The sequence below is a fragment of the Labrus mixtus genome, chromosome 4, assembly GCF_963584025.1.
Source record: "Labrus mixtus chromosome 4, fLabMix1.1, whole genome shotgun sequence".
Taxonomy (NCBI): Eukaryota; Metazoa; Chordata; class Actinopteri; order Labriformes; family Labridae; genus Labrus; species Labrus mixtus.
The window spans coordinates 23,143,517-23,159,638 of record NC_083615.1 but is presented as its reverse complement, the minus strand read 5'-3'; the positions used below and the strand labels follow the sequence as shown (position 1 = coordinate 23,159,638).

At 40.3% G+C, this 16,122-nt stretch overlaps 2 protein-coding genes across 3 annotated transcripts; one reads left to right on the top strand and one right to left on the bottom strand.

Annotated features, from left to right (window-relative positions):
• Positions 1 to 173: 173 nt before the first annotated feature.
• On the bottom strand, positions 174 to 9,191 carry fnbp4 (formin binding protein 4). 2 transcript variants are annotated; one of them, XM_061036467.1, is made up of 17 exons: positions 9,053 to 9,191; positions 8,394 to 8,471; positions 8,175 to 8,305; positions 7,343 to 7,514; positions 5,536 to 5,683; positions 5,323 to 5,425; positions 4,862 to 5,206; positions 4,516 to 4,708; positions 4,283 to 4,422; positions 4,100 to 4,204; positions 3,662 to 3,795; positions 2,483 to 2,643; positions 1,685 to 1,986; positions 1,467 to 1,584; positions 1,108 to 1,301; positions 773 to 930; positions 174 to 684 (listed from the first exon to the last, which is right to left on the bottom strand). In XM_061036467.1, exons 1-17 carry the CDS (start codon positions 9,054 to 9,056, stop codon positions 594 to 596), a joined length of 2,577 nt encoding a protein of 858 aa, XP_060892450.1. In that variant the 5' UTR covers positions 9,057 to 9,191; the 3' UTR covers positions 174 to 593. The 2 variants fall into 2 exon arrangements, with proteins under 2 accessions (XP_060892450.1, XP_060892449.1); XM_061036466.1 differs by having other exon boundaries at positions 8,933 to 9,114.
• Positions 9,192 to 11,353: 2,162 nt separating this feature from the next.
• Positions 11,354 to 14,100, top strand: LOC132973176 (seipin-like). Its single transcript, XM_061036465.1, has one exon. It carries the CDS (start codon positions 11,618 to 11,620, stop codon positions 12,881 to 12,883), a length of 1,266 nt encoding a protein of 421 aa, XP_060892448.1. The 5' UTR covers positions 11,354 to 11,617; the 3' UTR covers positions 12,884 to 14,100.
• Positions 14,101 to 16,122: the final 2,022 nt, after the last annotated feature.

Here is a 16,122-nt window from a genome sequence, read left to right as displayed (position 1 = left end):
TACGTTGTTCATATAATATAATATCATATAATAATTAGTAATTGGAGTATTATAAGGTTTACTGAAACCAACCTTTTTCTGACTGACAGAAAGGGTCAAAACATTTCCACTTAACACTTTATTGGATTATACCTGAAACCCAAATCACATAACAAACACAGAATACAAAGAGATGGATTTGAAAAACTGTTTAATAACTTTTTACAAAATATACAATTTCAGTGACGTCCCCCTCCCCTTTCCAAAAAATGGCTTGTCCCCTCATACATTTTATGTACACAATTGTAAAAAAATGCTCAATAAAATAGATAACCCCTCCCAAAAGTGTGGTGGTCATCCTTATACAAGTATTTCAGACAAATTCAAGACTTTTGGCACATTTACAATAGTGACAACAAAAACAAGAAAAGGACATTCAAACCCTTTTAGTAAATGGGCTGCCACGAAAATTTCCCTAAATTTCCTAATCATTTACACAGAAAACAGTTTAGTCCATAGTTCCTTGGATGAAACTTGAGCTGAGGAAGGATGGTAATGACTGGGAGTGGATTTTAAAAACTGCTTATTGGGCGATGTATGACCCAGGACAGAGGTTACGTGCTATTCGTCGTCTTACGCTTCTTCAGCCGCTGCCTCCAGTCATCAGGAAGTGCCTCAAAGTTTGCATTTTTTGAAGCTTTTCCGCTGTAAAGTGAAAATGGTAAAACTGTTAGGAAAGACTGAAAACTATGAAAGTACAAATGACGATTATCACATAAATATAAGAACATACGTCATGAACTGCTGTTGCTTCCAGTCCTCAATGGTCTTCTTGTTAAGCTGGTCTCTGTCCTCGTCGCTTGAGCTGCTCTTTTCTTCTTCATCCAACTCTTTCTGGATGCTCTGCCACTTCTTCACCAGAGAAGGCATTTTGATCTTACTCTTCTTTGACTACAGACACACAGGGGGATAGAGTTTGTTTTATTTAAGCAACCAGATGTTAAGACAGCCTTACAAGTTAAGTGAATAAAGAAAATTAACACTGAACATTGCAGGTATTCAAACTGTTTTTTATATCTAATGCTCTCTTTTAACACGACATGTAAACATTTTAACACCCACACTGACCTTATCCTTCTTGGTTTTCTTGGTCTTGTCAGGGGGCAGAGCTTTGACTCCAGGAGGCTCACAAGGCGGCTGTGGTGGTGGCAGAGGTGGCTGAGGAGGCAGGGCGGGGAGAGGTGGAGCAGGAGGTTCACAGGGGACCAAAGGGACAGTGGCGGCCGGCACACCCCAGTATGTGGCAGCTGACATGAGGGGAGCTGGAGAAAAGGACATGACTGTATGAGGTATATAAAAGAATGTATCTGGTAGTTTTCCAGTCACTTGTTTTGAGGTGTAGTTTGAACAGAGATTGGCCTCTAACCTTTTTTTAGAGGATGTGTAATAATGCACTCATAACTAGTGATGTATGGTAATGTTGTTACCTGCACTGACAGCAGGCTGGGTGTAGAGAATGGGGCTGCTTCCAATAGTGATGGTTTTATTCAACTGACTGGCTTTACGTTTCTGACCCTTCCCCAATGAACCCGATGATTCCACAATCTGTGTTAGAGACAAGAAAGTTATCAGTTTACAGCAGATATTTCACATGCAGCATTTTAACACATTTAGTCTTCTACTTATCAAATGGAAAATCTCGTGCCTTCATGCTAGCAGTGCCTGGGGGTAACGGCGGCCTCCCACTGCCGTCTTCCTCTGTCCCTGGGGCTGGGGGCTCCCCATCATTGTCATCATCCACATCCATCTCCACCTCCATGATCTCTCCATCACTGTCAGGTGGGGGAGGGGGTGGAGGTGGGGAGTCTGGGGGGAGAGGCGGAGGTGGCGGGTAATGGGAGGGTGGAGGTGGGCTGTCAGGAAGAGGAGGCTGAGATGGGGGCCAGAAAGATGAAGCACTGGGCTGGGGAGGGGCAGGCGGGGCAGGAGCGGTGTAACTCGAAGGTGCTGTTTTTAAAGAAAGGTAGAGAACATTTTGCGTTAGTCAGGATTTAGTCAAATTATAAATGTGAAAAAGGCAATGTTTATCACAAAGGGGCAAAATGCTGAAGTTGTGTTTAAACTGATCACTCGCTTGTCCAAGATGATTAAAGAAAGTGGACTGTGACTTGTGCTCAAAGGAGCAGCTCTTTATACTCCAACTCCCTACAGTGTTATTTGAAATCTTTGCTAATTGTAGCGCTGTTTAAGCTCAGGTCATCTAATGGTGAACACTTTTATTTCCAAAAAATCCTTCACAATAAAAGCCCCTTGTTAATATGTTGTTGGAACACTTTTCTTATGAAAGAGCCATTTCAGGAAATCGGTTGTTTTCAGCAGCAGCAGCTTAACACAACTCTGCAGGAGAGAAACAAATATCTTTTTGGTCTTAAACACAGAAATGAGTTGAGTGTGTTGTCCTTGGGAAGTTAGTAGAAAGCAACTACAGGAGTAATAGACTGACCTGTGATTCCTCCAGGGGAGGCAGAGGATGTTTTGGTTTCCCCTTGGCTAGACGTCTGTGTCTGGGCTCCTTTCAGGTCATCATCCTTCTCCTCTTCTGTTGGGAAATCCCACTGGGAGGCATTGGTCCGGTTGTTCACATAGAAATATCGCCTGTGCTCTCTAAAGAGTGGGACAACAGAGATAAAAAGACAGAGTCTCAACAGCTGGCCTGGCAACTGGCTGCTCGACATGATACCCTGAGAGAGGGGCAAGGGAGTGGACATAATGGCCACAGTAAGGGGCAGGAGTGTTGGTATGGACGGCAAATATAGCCATCCAAGAGAAGGGCCTGATTAGAGTGTGGTCAGGGGAGTGGATAGGGAACCCACCTTACTCTCAATAACAAAGAAAGAAAAACAAATCAGCTTTACGTCCTGAATGTAGCATTCAGCAGCTCACACCATGGTTGTCATATTTGTTCCTTTTTTTTGACAACCATTCCCTCCCAGACACAGGAAGACGCCAGGGAGGAATCCTCATCATCATCAACATCATCAACATCAACATCATCATCATAATCAACCAACACAGGTCAGGTAATAACATCCATACAGAGTCAACTTGATTTACATGAGAAAGAGGAAAATAAAAAAACAGGAAGACATATGAAATAGAGTAGGTCTGACCTGCTGGATTCCCGTCATTCCTCCATCTTCACCGTTTATTTGTTGCGTGACACTCCTCACTTCCAGGGCATCACTCTGTCTGCATTGCATTCTGGGGGTTGAAGACCTGTAAAGTGCAAAGCTCTCCCACGCAACCAACCTTCCTACTATAACACCCCCACCCACTTTATCCACTGACTGGACCCATAAACAGTCTACAAACGCCCTCACAGCAAAGGGCTATAGAGTCTGTGTTACAGGGACAGGCAGCTTTATTTAACAGGAAGCAGGCTGGCCCAGAGTGGATGCTCCCGTACCAGCACGTTCAAGGCAGAGTGCAGGGATTGCATCACAGAAACCTGGTGAGTCTGTTTCTGGTAAGTATTTAGATCCTCTTGCACTGGTTAAGCCTCTCCCCAAGTCATGTAACAAAGTCTGCACCCTCGGCACTGGTAGGGGTTGTAGTCACACGGTATGATATTTTTTGTGAGGGACGAGGGAGTTTAGAGATGTGAAAGGTAAGGAGCGCGTACCTGTCCCAGTGGCAGGACCAGCCTTTAGGGGCGGCGTTAAGTTCATAATGTTTTATGTGTTCAGCAGCTTCCTGCAGCCTGCGGCGAAGATAGACCCCGTTCAGAGCGCCTTCCCTCCAGTCAGCAATTCGAGTCTGGGGTAGAAAAGGGAGAGAGGGGGAGAGAGAGAGAGAGGAGGAGGAGGAGGGAGGTAAAGACCAGAAAGTAGAAGTAAAGAGAAAAAGTGCCACAAAAAAAAAAGATGAACATCTTTTTACAGTGATAACTCAAGAATGACACCTTGTAAAGGATTTTAATGAGAATTTAAATATTAAGTACTATCACATAGCTGAATGGTTAATGATATGAAAGAAAATTAAGCATTGAATATTTTAGAAGTCCTTCTTGGAACTGTTCGTATGTGAAAATTGGCAATGAAAACAGCTATTATCCTCTCACCTCCGTTTGTAGCAGAAGCAACTGAAAGTTTGAGATTGTCTTCTTATTTATCCCAAGGAACTCCATCTTGCTGGTTAAGGTGTTAGCCAGCTCTCCGATCTGAAACTATTTTTTATAAGGATCAGCAATGTGTCTTAATTAAAAGCCACTAATTATTTCTGCGAGGCATAATTAAGATCTTACCCTGAGTTCAGGTGTTTCCACTTTGAGCTCAGGGGTTTCCAGTTCTTCCTTAACTGGAGGTTTTGAACCCGTCTTCTCATCAGAATCGTCTGCTTCTTTGTCCTCTACTTCTGCAACACTGTCCAGGACTTTTGAAAGGGCTACAGGAGAGAGAGGCATTCAAGTATGAAGGAACTTGTGGATAAAAATACTGAACGACGGGGATTTGTTTTACATTTTTCAATTGAACTCACCCGTCTCTGTGCTGTCCTGCAGCTCTGAGCCTCTGCTGTTAGAGTCGGGGCTTGCAGCACAGGGGAAGGCAGTCTTCCACCGGTTTTTCTTCAGTAGAACACCACGAGCACCAGAGGCATCTTGGCTTGTCTCAGAACAAGGACTGGAGCCCCCTGCGCTTCCATCACCCTCCTCCAGTGCCCGGAGCTCAGCCTACGAGTCAGACAACAAGACAGAGCAAGGTCATATTGTCAATAACGATAATAATTCAAAATACAATACAACAACAGCACAACTGTTTCACAGTATAAAAACAGCTTCTTGTTGTTTCTTGCTGTAAACAACCAAAACACATTAAAATCCCACCTTTTTCCGCTCCAGGGCCAGTTCCAGCTCCACTGTGTCTTCTTCTGTCTCCTCCTCAGCATCTGAGTTTTCTCTCGAGGGCTTCTTCGCGTCAATGTCCTTTGAGGCAGTGGGAACTGAGTTAGGGTCCTGCAGAGGGGTAGAAGGGGATCCTGCAGAGGGGACACCTTCGCCTTCAGAATCCAAACTGTTCTCAGTGTCATCCAGGCCTTTAATCAGTCTTTTTCTCCATTTTTCTTCAGCTTCTTTCACTTCAGGGGGAATCAAAGGACCAAGCAGAGATGCAGCTACTCCATGGCGCTCCTCCTCTTCACTTGTCAGGCCTACAACACTCTCAATGACCTCCTTTAGACAAAAAAAAAAAAGGTTGATCTCTTAAGGTCAAGAATAAAAATGATTTAAAACACCACACAATGAACATTCTTCACTTTTCTGTTAGACATAAATGAACTTAAACTTGCCTTGGCTTGTGTCTCTTTGGCTGATGTTGGCGCTGCAGCAGATGTGGACTTTTCCTCAGTATGATATTCTGCATGTGCTGTGCCATTTCCATTGACACTAGAGCTGAGAACAGAATAAACAACACACATCATGGGCTGGAGACACAGGCAGAATAAAGGGTACACTGCATCATATCAGAAGAGTTATTATTTTGGGCTGGTGCAAGCACCTACCTGTTGGCGGATTGCTCCAGGCTTTGAACCTGATCAGCCAGATAGTGCGGCAGCTCCCATGACACCTCGTTGGTCAGAGTGTTCCAGTAATAGTAGCAGCCAGAGTTGTCATCCCAAACCTCCTGCCAGTCTCCCATCTCTACACCCACTGCAAGGAAAGCAAAAAGTGTGAGAATATTTTCTCTCAACCCACAAGTCTTAGCTGTACAAAAGGTTTTTTTTTGGTTTTTTTTACTGTAAATTTATTAAGTTAAAAACTACACCTCATCATATTTAAGATAATTTATTGTTTGAAGTAGATATGATGACTGCTGGGGACAGTAAGGTAAATAAATGATGATACTTTGCATGTATGCACACAAACTTCATGCCATCCCAGTATAAGTCAGGGCCCAAGTTCGACCACCCCAGACCAAAAAGTCGGGATTGGCCCCTGCTGTTTAAACTAACGCACTTGCAAGCACGTCATGTTACGTTTGCCAGGAGCAGGACAGAGGGTTCAGTTCATGGGACAACAAGTGATGGCTCAACATTCACCCGCAGGTAAGTCAGACAACTTATCAAGGACTACACTCATCGATCTCATCCACAGTGACTGACGCCTATGAAACAAACATAGAAAAAGCTATAGATCGTGTTTAGATCGTCTCTAAAGTGTCTTTCAAGCACAAACAGACCATTTCTTCTGCGAATATCTCTCTCTCTATTTAAAGTCAATGTAGATCGCCCACTAAACACCTTTCCCTCCCTGCCTCTACTATCAATTATATAGCAATTATAATCCATCCAAATCTTCAAAAGATGGGATTTTCTTAAACAATTAAAATATGAAAAGTCTGTTTCAGAGAAATACTGTTTTAAAAAAGCCAATAGAATATGTCATGAGAAAAGTAAACAGTTGTATCTTCTGCAGGTTAGAGAATCAGCCAACATTTGTATCCTGGTGCAGTCAAAGCACAAAGGATATGCGTGAGTCAGTGTGTTAATGTCAAAACTAGCTTTCGTTAAGAACACACAAGCAGAGCAGAGACATTGCTAAGGTCACCAAAACACATGAAAGACGCTCATGCTCTCTTAAAACAAACAGGACACAATTTATGGAATTGTATTTTGTGTCTTTCTTTCGGAGGGGTGGGAGGTCGCTTTGGCTTGGCGGGCGGACACAAACGATACAAGTAGCTGGTATGTTTTCAAGTAATCCAGTATCTGACATATAAACAAACCCCCCCAAAAATCAACTGCATCCTGACGTTACAAACAGCTGTACAGTAATTATCATATCATTAAACATTAGAGAACAGTATTGTTAGAGGGGGCCAGTTGTTCATCAGAGAAGACATGAAGATATATAAACCCTTTATCGGGGACGCGATTGCCTTGAGGGGCCTCCACAAGAAAATCTTTGGCAACAAACATTTCTTACTGCATTTTGATCAATTCTGATGTACCAATTAGTGCCTTTTCTGTATCATCTTATAATTATGATTAAGTCTTATGTCCTCTCTTGTCTCTCTTTTTCCGATAAATGCATTCATTTTAATACTTCTACAAATGTTTAGACTTTGATAGTTCTCCCGCACTATATATTAGCCCTGGAAATTTGTTTAAAGATGCCGATTTATAAAAGTAGCCTGAGTAAGGTCAATATATAATTTTGTAAGTCATAACTGAACACTTTAGTTTATGCACTAAAGATGCCAATAAGTATGCAAATTTGAACATATTCCAGAAAGTGACTAATTTGGCAGCCTCACCACAACAGGTGAGTACCACCCTGCTAGATATTAAATACAGCACAGACAGTTACCTCCAGCCAGTGAGTACTGAGTGTTGTATTCGAAATCTGTGCTTTGTTGATTCTGGTCCTCATTGGCAGCTGGCGGCTGAGTATCGTCAGGTCTAGGGGGGGTCGGAGTTGGGACTGAAGGATGAGAAGCTGGATCTTCTGAACTTGGTTGAGTGGTGATTGCATCAATTTCCTGGTATGGGAAGAATGGTAAAAGGAAGTCATACATATGAAATAACAGTTTTTTTCTAATTCTCAAAACAAGTCACACTCTTTCAAGCACTATGCCTTTTTCATAAATGATCTGCTTTATTTGTTGAAATATACAAGGAATGCGTTTTTAAACTCTGCAACATTGATTTTAAACTTGTAAAAAAAATTGTTTTTAAAAATCACAAAACCTTAATTAATGTATAATGGAAACATAACAGACAACACTTCTGATGTTAATAAATCACTTATATAACCAATATGGCCAAAGAAACTTGTTACAGTCTACCTTTGTTTTGTAGTGTTTCTATAAAAGATTAGGAACACTCTTTGGATGAACCATCCAATGTTTAATCAAACAGAACCAAACCTCTTTGAACATCACTTACTGTAGGATAAATACCACTTCAAAGTCTTATCTAAAAGGCAACTGGACTCGGTTGGATTAGACTTTGATGATGACCTGGATGACTGAGAACCTATACAGATATACCAAATGGTTCAATATGCACTTTGATTGCATTAAGGTCAACTAGGTTAATTATGCTTTTCTTGTTTTGAACAAGAAACATTATAGATATGTATGAACTTCATAACAATGAAGGTACATGAAGGATAAAGATATGTAGCAATTTATACTTACAGCCATAAAACTGGCCAGTGTACTGTCGATGTCAGCTGACTGGTTGTGTTGAGCATTTCCAGGTAAACGCTGAGAGTCTCCAGCATCCTCTTCATCACTGTCTTCATAGGCGCCCAGCAAAGACAAGCCCACTGCAGGTAGACATAAAACAAATGTGATAACTCATATGGCAAAGTGTTTCTAATGACTGAGACACACAGAAACACAGAGTTAAGTTACCTGTGGCTTTTACTGCAGGGTGCTTCATGTTTGTGCGGATTTCTCTCACGAATTTCTGTCCATCGCCCTCTTGCTCATCTACAAGACAAACAATCACAAGTGATCAAAGCAGGTACATGTAAGCTAGATTACAACAACCACTGTCACTGTTAAACACGAACCATGTAGTTAAACTATTCAAACCACACAGCCATCATCCGTATTCTCTTAAATAAATACTTGGTGAATTAAAGTTGCTCTAACAGATCATGTTATTTGACATAAGTCTATGTTGGCGTCCTTACAAAGCTAATTGCATGCTAACGGCTAACTTAGCACGCTAGCTTCGTGCTGATTGAAAAAAATAAGACTTAATTTCAAAAGCTATATCTAGGTTTGAACCAATTTGTATTGGATGTGTTTCTTTGCAACTGGATGCGACTTATTCTGCTAAAATTCGGCAAGGTTAAGCTAGAGGATTTTCTGTAACCACGTCGGTCCGTTCTTCACATTTAGCCTGCAGCTAACTCGCCATGCAGATGAAATGTTAAAACATATACCATCAGATCCCGACAGTGCTTCGTCCCTCTCACCGGCGTTCCCACCGCGGAGCCCGGGAGGTGAAAGCTGTAGGATGGTTCTACGACCGACCGTGCCTCCTGTGAGCCGAGTTTTCTTACCCATCGCGGTGTTTCGGTCCTCCAGCGGCCCTCTCCTTTCTCTGTCGTCGGTGCTGCGGCCGTCGTCTTCTTCTTCTTCTTCTTCGTGGGGTGTTTTGGAGGTTGGCAAACAACGTTTTGGTGCATTACTACCTCCAACTGGCGTTACATTAACTACATTAACTACATCAACTACATTAACTACATCAACTACATTAACTACATTAACTACATTAACTACATCAACTACATTAACTACATTAACTACATTAACTACAGCCTACATTAACTACAGCCTACATCAACTACATTAACTACATCAACTACATTAACTACATTAACTACATCAACTACATTAACTACATCAACTACATTAACTACATTAACTACAGCCTACATTAACTACATTAACTACATCAACTACATTAACTACATTAACTACATCAACTACATTAACTACATCAACTACATTAACTACAGCCTACATTAACTACATTAACTACAGCCTACATTAACTACATCAACTACATTAACTACAGCCTACATTAACTACATCAACTACATTAACTACATTAACTACATTAACTACAGCCTACATTAACTACATCAACTACATTAACTACATTAACTACGGCCTACATTAACTACATCAACTACATTAACTACATTAACTACGGCCTACATTAACTACATTAACTACATCAACTACATTAACTACATTAACTACAGCCTACATTAACTACATTAACTACATCAACTACATTAACTACAGCCTACATTAACTACATTAACTACATTAACTACATTAACTACAGCCTACATTAACTACATTAACTACATCAGCTACATTAACTACATTAACTACATTAACTACATTAACTACAGCCTACATTAACTACATTAACTACATTAACTACAGCCTACATTAACTACATTAACTACATTAACTACAGCCTACATTAACTACATTAACTACAGCCTACATTAACTACATTAACTACATTAACTACAGCCTACATTAACTACATTAACTACATTAACTACAGCCTACATTAACTACATTAACTACAGCCTACATTAACTACATCAACTACGGCCTACATTAACTACATTAACTACATTAACTACAGCCTACATTAACTACAGCCTACATTAACTACATCAACTACGGCCTACATTAACTACATTAACTACATTAACTACAGCCTACATTAACTACATCAACTACAGCCTACATTAACTACATTAACTACAGCCTACATTAACTACATTAACTACATTAACTACATCAACTACATTAACTACATTAACTACAGCCTACATTAACTACATTTTTTTAGTAGTAGTAAATATTTATTTCGGTCCATGACCACAAAGCATAGAACATACACGAACAATAATAAAAATAAAAATTAACAGAAAAGGTGTAGGATGAAGCCGAGGCTTATTATGCCTACCCTTTGAACATTTCATTTATACAGTATATCAAAACAAGAATAGCTGCAAAAAAACAAACAAAGTAACCTGATTTCACAAAACAGAAAACAGTTGTCAGTTAACCAAATCAAAACAATAAAAGGAAAAAAATATTAATATATATATATCATGTACATAACTAGATTATATATAATTATAGTTTTTTAACATTAACTACATTAACTAATTTTGCCAACAACAAAAAAAGATAATAATGACTAAATTCTCTCTATAAAATTTTCTGTCCTAAGACATTGAAATAATAATCAGCACTTTTCCATTGATGTTCTTTGTAGAGTGTTGTTGTCCCTGAGTTTACGTGCTTTTAGAATAATTGGAAAAAGGAGTATCAACTGAGAAAATCCACTCGAAGGCTCCTTCAAGCTGGACCTTAAACTCTACAAGTCATAAGACATTAACTCGTTTTTGAATTCGAGTTGCCTTGTTGGCTCCTTGGTCAAGAAGAGTGAACTACATACATTCTGAGCAAATCAAACACAATTCATGAGAGCAACCCATCCGGGTACTTTGCCCAAACGATGCCGGCCCCGCCCCTTTCTGGGTGAAATCATTCCATCTGAATGAATGGTGGTTAATGGACAAGTTGGGATCATTACCGATTTAAAGTCTTAAAAAACGAAAACCGTACTTTAAAACGGCAAGTATGAGCCTAAATCTGATGACCAGCGATGTAAACATTTAAAATATGACATTTCTGAACAGAGATCGGCATCATAACGGTATATAATTAACCTATTACGGAGGAATAACTTTCCAACTCAAAGGAGGACTTGAATGCAGCATGTGCGGGTTGAACTTCCGGTTCATTAGGTCATGTTTTGTATGTAGCGAGATGATAGCATATCCGCTAACAAGCTTACGCACCCTCGGAGCAGGTTACAAGGAAACATCAAAATGTTCCACTTTAAGAAGTCAAAGATCGTTTATTCTGTCAACTAGTTTACCTAGGATGTTTCCTAAAACGAGTCAGCAGTTGAAAAAGCTTGACAACCTGGAAGACTTGCTAAGTGAGTGGAGTGAGTTAAACAGGCTTGACAAGGGAGGGCGAAGATAAACAATTACACAGCGTCGTAGTGGTGCCACCCACTCATGTCTGAACATAAAGAGGACCCACGAGAGAGGCAGCAGTCAGCAGGGCTCCGAGAAGGAACAAGTTCTCCAAGCAGGACCAGAAACAGGAGCTCCGGATCAGAAACGATGGGGGCTGTGATGGGTCCGGTTCTACACTGGGTGAAAGATGTGGCAGCTGTCACTCTCCTCAAGGCCCGGCGGACTTTATTCCAGGCTGCGATCCTGTTTTGTGTGCTGCTTCTTCTACTGTGGGTGTCTGTATTTCTCTATGGGAGCTTCTATTACTCCTACATGCCCACTGTGAGCTTTTCCACCCCGGTGCACTTCTACTACAGCTCCGATTGTGATGCCTCAGAGTCAGGACTTTGCTCTTTCCCAAAGGCCAACATCTCCTTCATGAAGAATCAAAGGGACCAGGTGATGGCTTACGGTCAGCCCTATCGCATATCTTTAGAGCTACAAATGCCAGAGTCTCCGGTGAATGAGCAGCTGGGTATGTTTATGGTCAAGATGTCTTCTTATACCAAAGGTGGGAAGACTGTCTCATCAGTGGGCCGATCTACTATGCTGCATTACCGCTCCAGCCTCCTGCAGACCCTCGGTACTTTACTCTTCTCTCCTTTTCTTCTCACTGGCATGACTGAGCAGAAGCAGCTCATAGATGTTGAGCTATTCGCAGATTACAAGATGAATTCTTATGAACCCACAGTTGGCGCAGTCATTGAGATCCAGTCAAAACGTGTGCAAATTTACTCATCCGAGCTCCGTATCCATGCTTACTTCACTGGTATTAGATATGTTCTGTACAACTTCCCCCTGACTTCTGCAGTGATTGGTGTGGCCACCAACTTTGCCTTCCTCAGTGTCATTGTGCTGTTCAGCTACCTGCAGTTCATATGGGGTGGGCTGTTGCCTCCAAACCATGTGAGAGTCAGGGTTATGATGGGAGACAGCACTCGCACCCAGCAGAAGAGAGAGGAGGCCCGTAAGCGCATGGAAAAGGAAAACTCCCAGAAAGACCCTGATGCTTCTACATCCATTGAAACCCTGACTGCGGCCTCTGAATTCAAGGGAAATGTCACAGCAGATGACCTGCCATCAAAGGAACCCTCTTTGGTCCAAGACGCCTCCAGGGCTGATGAGCCAGATTCCAAGGATGAAGAGTCTCATGACTCTGAGGAGCCCAAGGACCAGGACAGCCAAGGCGGCTTGGAACGATGTGAGCTGCCACACCAGGGGGAGACAGAACTCCGACAGAGACCTGGACCCTGGATGAGCCAGTGAACCATTCACATGCACCTTCGACATATGCATGAAAATATTAAAACTTGTCTTGCTTTAGCTAACAAACCGCAGCTTATTGTCTTGTATTGAAAACAGTTTACCTCATTGTAACTGTGACCTCTGCTCGTTTTCTCTCTGCTTATTGTACTGTAGCACTTCGACAGTCTGTTTGTACCATCTGAGTTTTGCAGAAGTCCATAGCAGGAGGTTCCACATTCCAGCTCTGACTTTTTCCGCACTGTATCCCCTGAAGGACTTTGGCATAACCATCAGCAGGTGTTACCGATTTAATGCACCCTCTTCGAGTCAGGCGAACCTGTCCATCTATTACAACAATGACATCAGTAAGGTAGCATTTTCTCAAACCATGGCCAGCTCCAACACGAGATGAGGCACCCATCCAAGCACTCCTTCCCTAAAGAAATAGTCACGGTCAAACACTGAGCAGAATTAATTCTCTTTTTGAATGTAGCTGCCTCGTGCTGTGAGCAAAATTAATGCTTTTTTGATTTCCAAAAGTGAATTTGAGCGATTTGGAGGATTTAGGAAGAATCCTCATGACACTTTTTCTAAGAGCAATTTGATTCAGGAGATGTTCCTGAAAAGAGTCTTTGTCGGTAATGACTTCTTAGAAAGAAAATACACAAAGGCTGCTGCCTGAGGGTAATATGAGGTTTGATGCTTTTATCATGCTTTCAACCGTCACATAGAGACAGTCTGTCTTGTTGTTATAGATGAGATCACCGCCGTGGCACGCTAAATTAATTTGTGAACTTTAAAGGTTGTCTTCTATTCCATCAGATCTTTGTATTCATTAGTATCTGTTACAGTGCACTTTGCCCTTTGCAGTTTAGTGGTGTGCACCATTGTCTTTTAAGTGGGTATTTAAAATTAGTTCTATTAGTCATGATGCCTGTCAATTAAATGTTCTTTTTTTTTACCACAAGGAACAAATGGAGGACACATTAAGTTACTGTTTGGGTGTTGGCTTTTAGAGCTGACTAAGCGAAGCATTGTTGTAATATGTTTCAGTCTCTACATATTTAGCCTGCACTCCAGGGAAGCTTTGAGCTTAAACACGTTTATAAGAGAGTTGTGTGCAAGTTGTCTTGATAAAGGAAATTGTACCAAAGATGTTGTGAAATTGGGATCATGTATTGTTCTGAAGAATCTCCTTGTTAAAGCCTGTTAAGTTACATTAGTGTGTGTTTACATGTTGTAACAAATAAATAAACGTACAGCTATGCACTTTGCTTTCTTTACTGTCTCTGTCTACTGCTTTATTTCTCCTTATGAAATATATATAATATATTAGGTAGGTATCAATATAAATGAAAAAATGTCTTGTGGTATGAACCGTAGCCTCATACTGTATATATGAGGCTTTTAAGGAATAAATCATGGAGTTTTATCTAAACTGTTTATTCAAAGCATGACAGTAAAACATTTACAGAACATTTTCAAAATGCAAAAACATCCTTGTTCTTTTCTTAATCTGTCTTAAATACTTGATTCATAACATTTTAACCATGAGTCAAACACATACACCCCTTTGTATTAATACAATATTAACTGTGGGTAAAATCAAAAAGTTATCCAGTGTGATGCATGTCCATCCTACCTGTTTTAGAAATGTTCTTATTTTGCAGTTATAAATAATAACAATAAACAATCAACATAAATAACAGTTTCTGGAAATGTATCCTAATAAAATAAAACACTATGGTCATTGCTACTCTTACATACACACATTTTTGTAAATTCTTTTTAAAAAATGATTGTCCTAAAACTGGGGTGGTTTTGGTGAAATCTAGTCAGCAATGACTGAAGATGAATGATAATCAATCCAGAATGATATCACACACACACACACACACACACACACACACACACACACACACACACACACACACACACACACACAGGATAGGAACAGGGTAAATAAAGTGTCTGCATTTATAGTGCAGTTTGATGCAGACAGCTTCTCAAACAACAAGAGTGAAGTTTGAAATCAAAAGTTAATGACAGAAAACAAAAAGGGATCAAATATAAAGTGGGAAAAATACAAAGTCTTATATATGTGGTATCAGGAAGAAAAAAACAAGAGTTTATAAAACAGAGATCAATGCCACGACAGAGAAGGACATCTTGACAACAGCCCGATTATGTTGTTTGTACTTTTCTTTCAGAAAGAACACATAAATGATCAATAAAAGATGTGTTAATGAACATAACTTCAAAAGACCCTTATTTTAAATGACACAAAGTGATCCCCAGTTGGTCTCATACTGTAGTTTACTGCTCATGATGTGAGATAGAAGTTTGAATGTTATGGTCAAAGTTAGCTAGGGGGCAGTATAATAGAATCAAAAAGTTGATCGACACAGTTAACTGTATTTGAATGATATGAGAGAAAAAAAATTATACAATAAAGTGGTTGTCTTTTTGAACAGGATGCTGATTAAATCTTGAAATACAGTAGTTCAGTGTGTTCATGCTATTTGAAATAATCAAATTTTCCACTAAAATGGCTGGTACGCAGAATGTTTTTATCTCTTTCCTACGCTTTGGTGAAAAGGACTTAAAATACCCTAAATGACACAAGTGTTGACATTTAATCCTACATTTCCATGATACGCTCAGGAAGTGGAAAGCTGCATTTATGATGTGTTTGAAATCTGAACTTTGTGGAAATGATATTAAGGCCCATTAGCAGACTTTATCAAAACCACATCCCCGATCTATCAGATGAATTATGCATTGGTCTGAACAAGGAGTGCACTAATGGACTTAGACCATCAATCAGAGGTATTAAAAAGTCCTCCGTATTTAGCCTAAAGCAGGTACAGATATAATCTCTGCTAGGATGAGGGTATGAGAATGAGTAATGTATCCCTTTTATTTTGAGTTTAGATCCTAATATCTCAAGCCTTTGTTGATTGTAACATTTACTTTTCCATTACTTAACAATTGTGTTCTGTTTGGATCGTTTGAAACCAGGTAATGGACACATTGTTAGATGACCCTTAAAAGAGCCTCAGCAATAATGAACTTCATAGTCAATTGCACAGAAATGATCATAATGTTTTACAGTCAGGAGAAACCACTGATTTTTTCATTGATTGAAGTTTTGATTGATTGATTGATTGATTGTATGTATGATATTTACGTGTCCTTCACACAAAGTGCCCAACCCTCATTGGTTTATTACACACCGGAAATACAATAGCAGTGATCCA

Excerpts from the sequence above, each read along its gene's own strand:
- fnbp4 (XM_061036466.1), bottom strand. The coding sequence starts at position 9,056 with ATGGGTAAGAAAACTCGGCTCACAGGAGGCACGGTCGGTCGTAGAACC. Across the intron at positions 5,684-7,342 it reads TCAGTACTCACTGGCTGGAG|TGGGTGTAGAGATGGGAGAC; the intron begins GTAACTGTCTGT and ends CTTTCCTTGCAG. Across the intron at positions 3,796-4,099 it reads TGCTTCTGCTACAAACGGAG|ACTCGAATTGCTGACTGGAG; the intron begins GTGAGAGGATAA and ends TTTCTACCCCAG.
- LOC132973176 (XM_061036465.1), top strand. The coding sequence starts at position 11,618 with ATGTCTGAACATAAAGAGGACCCACGAGAGAGGCAGCAGTCAGCAGGG.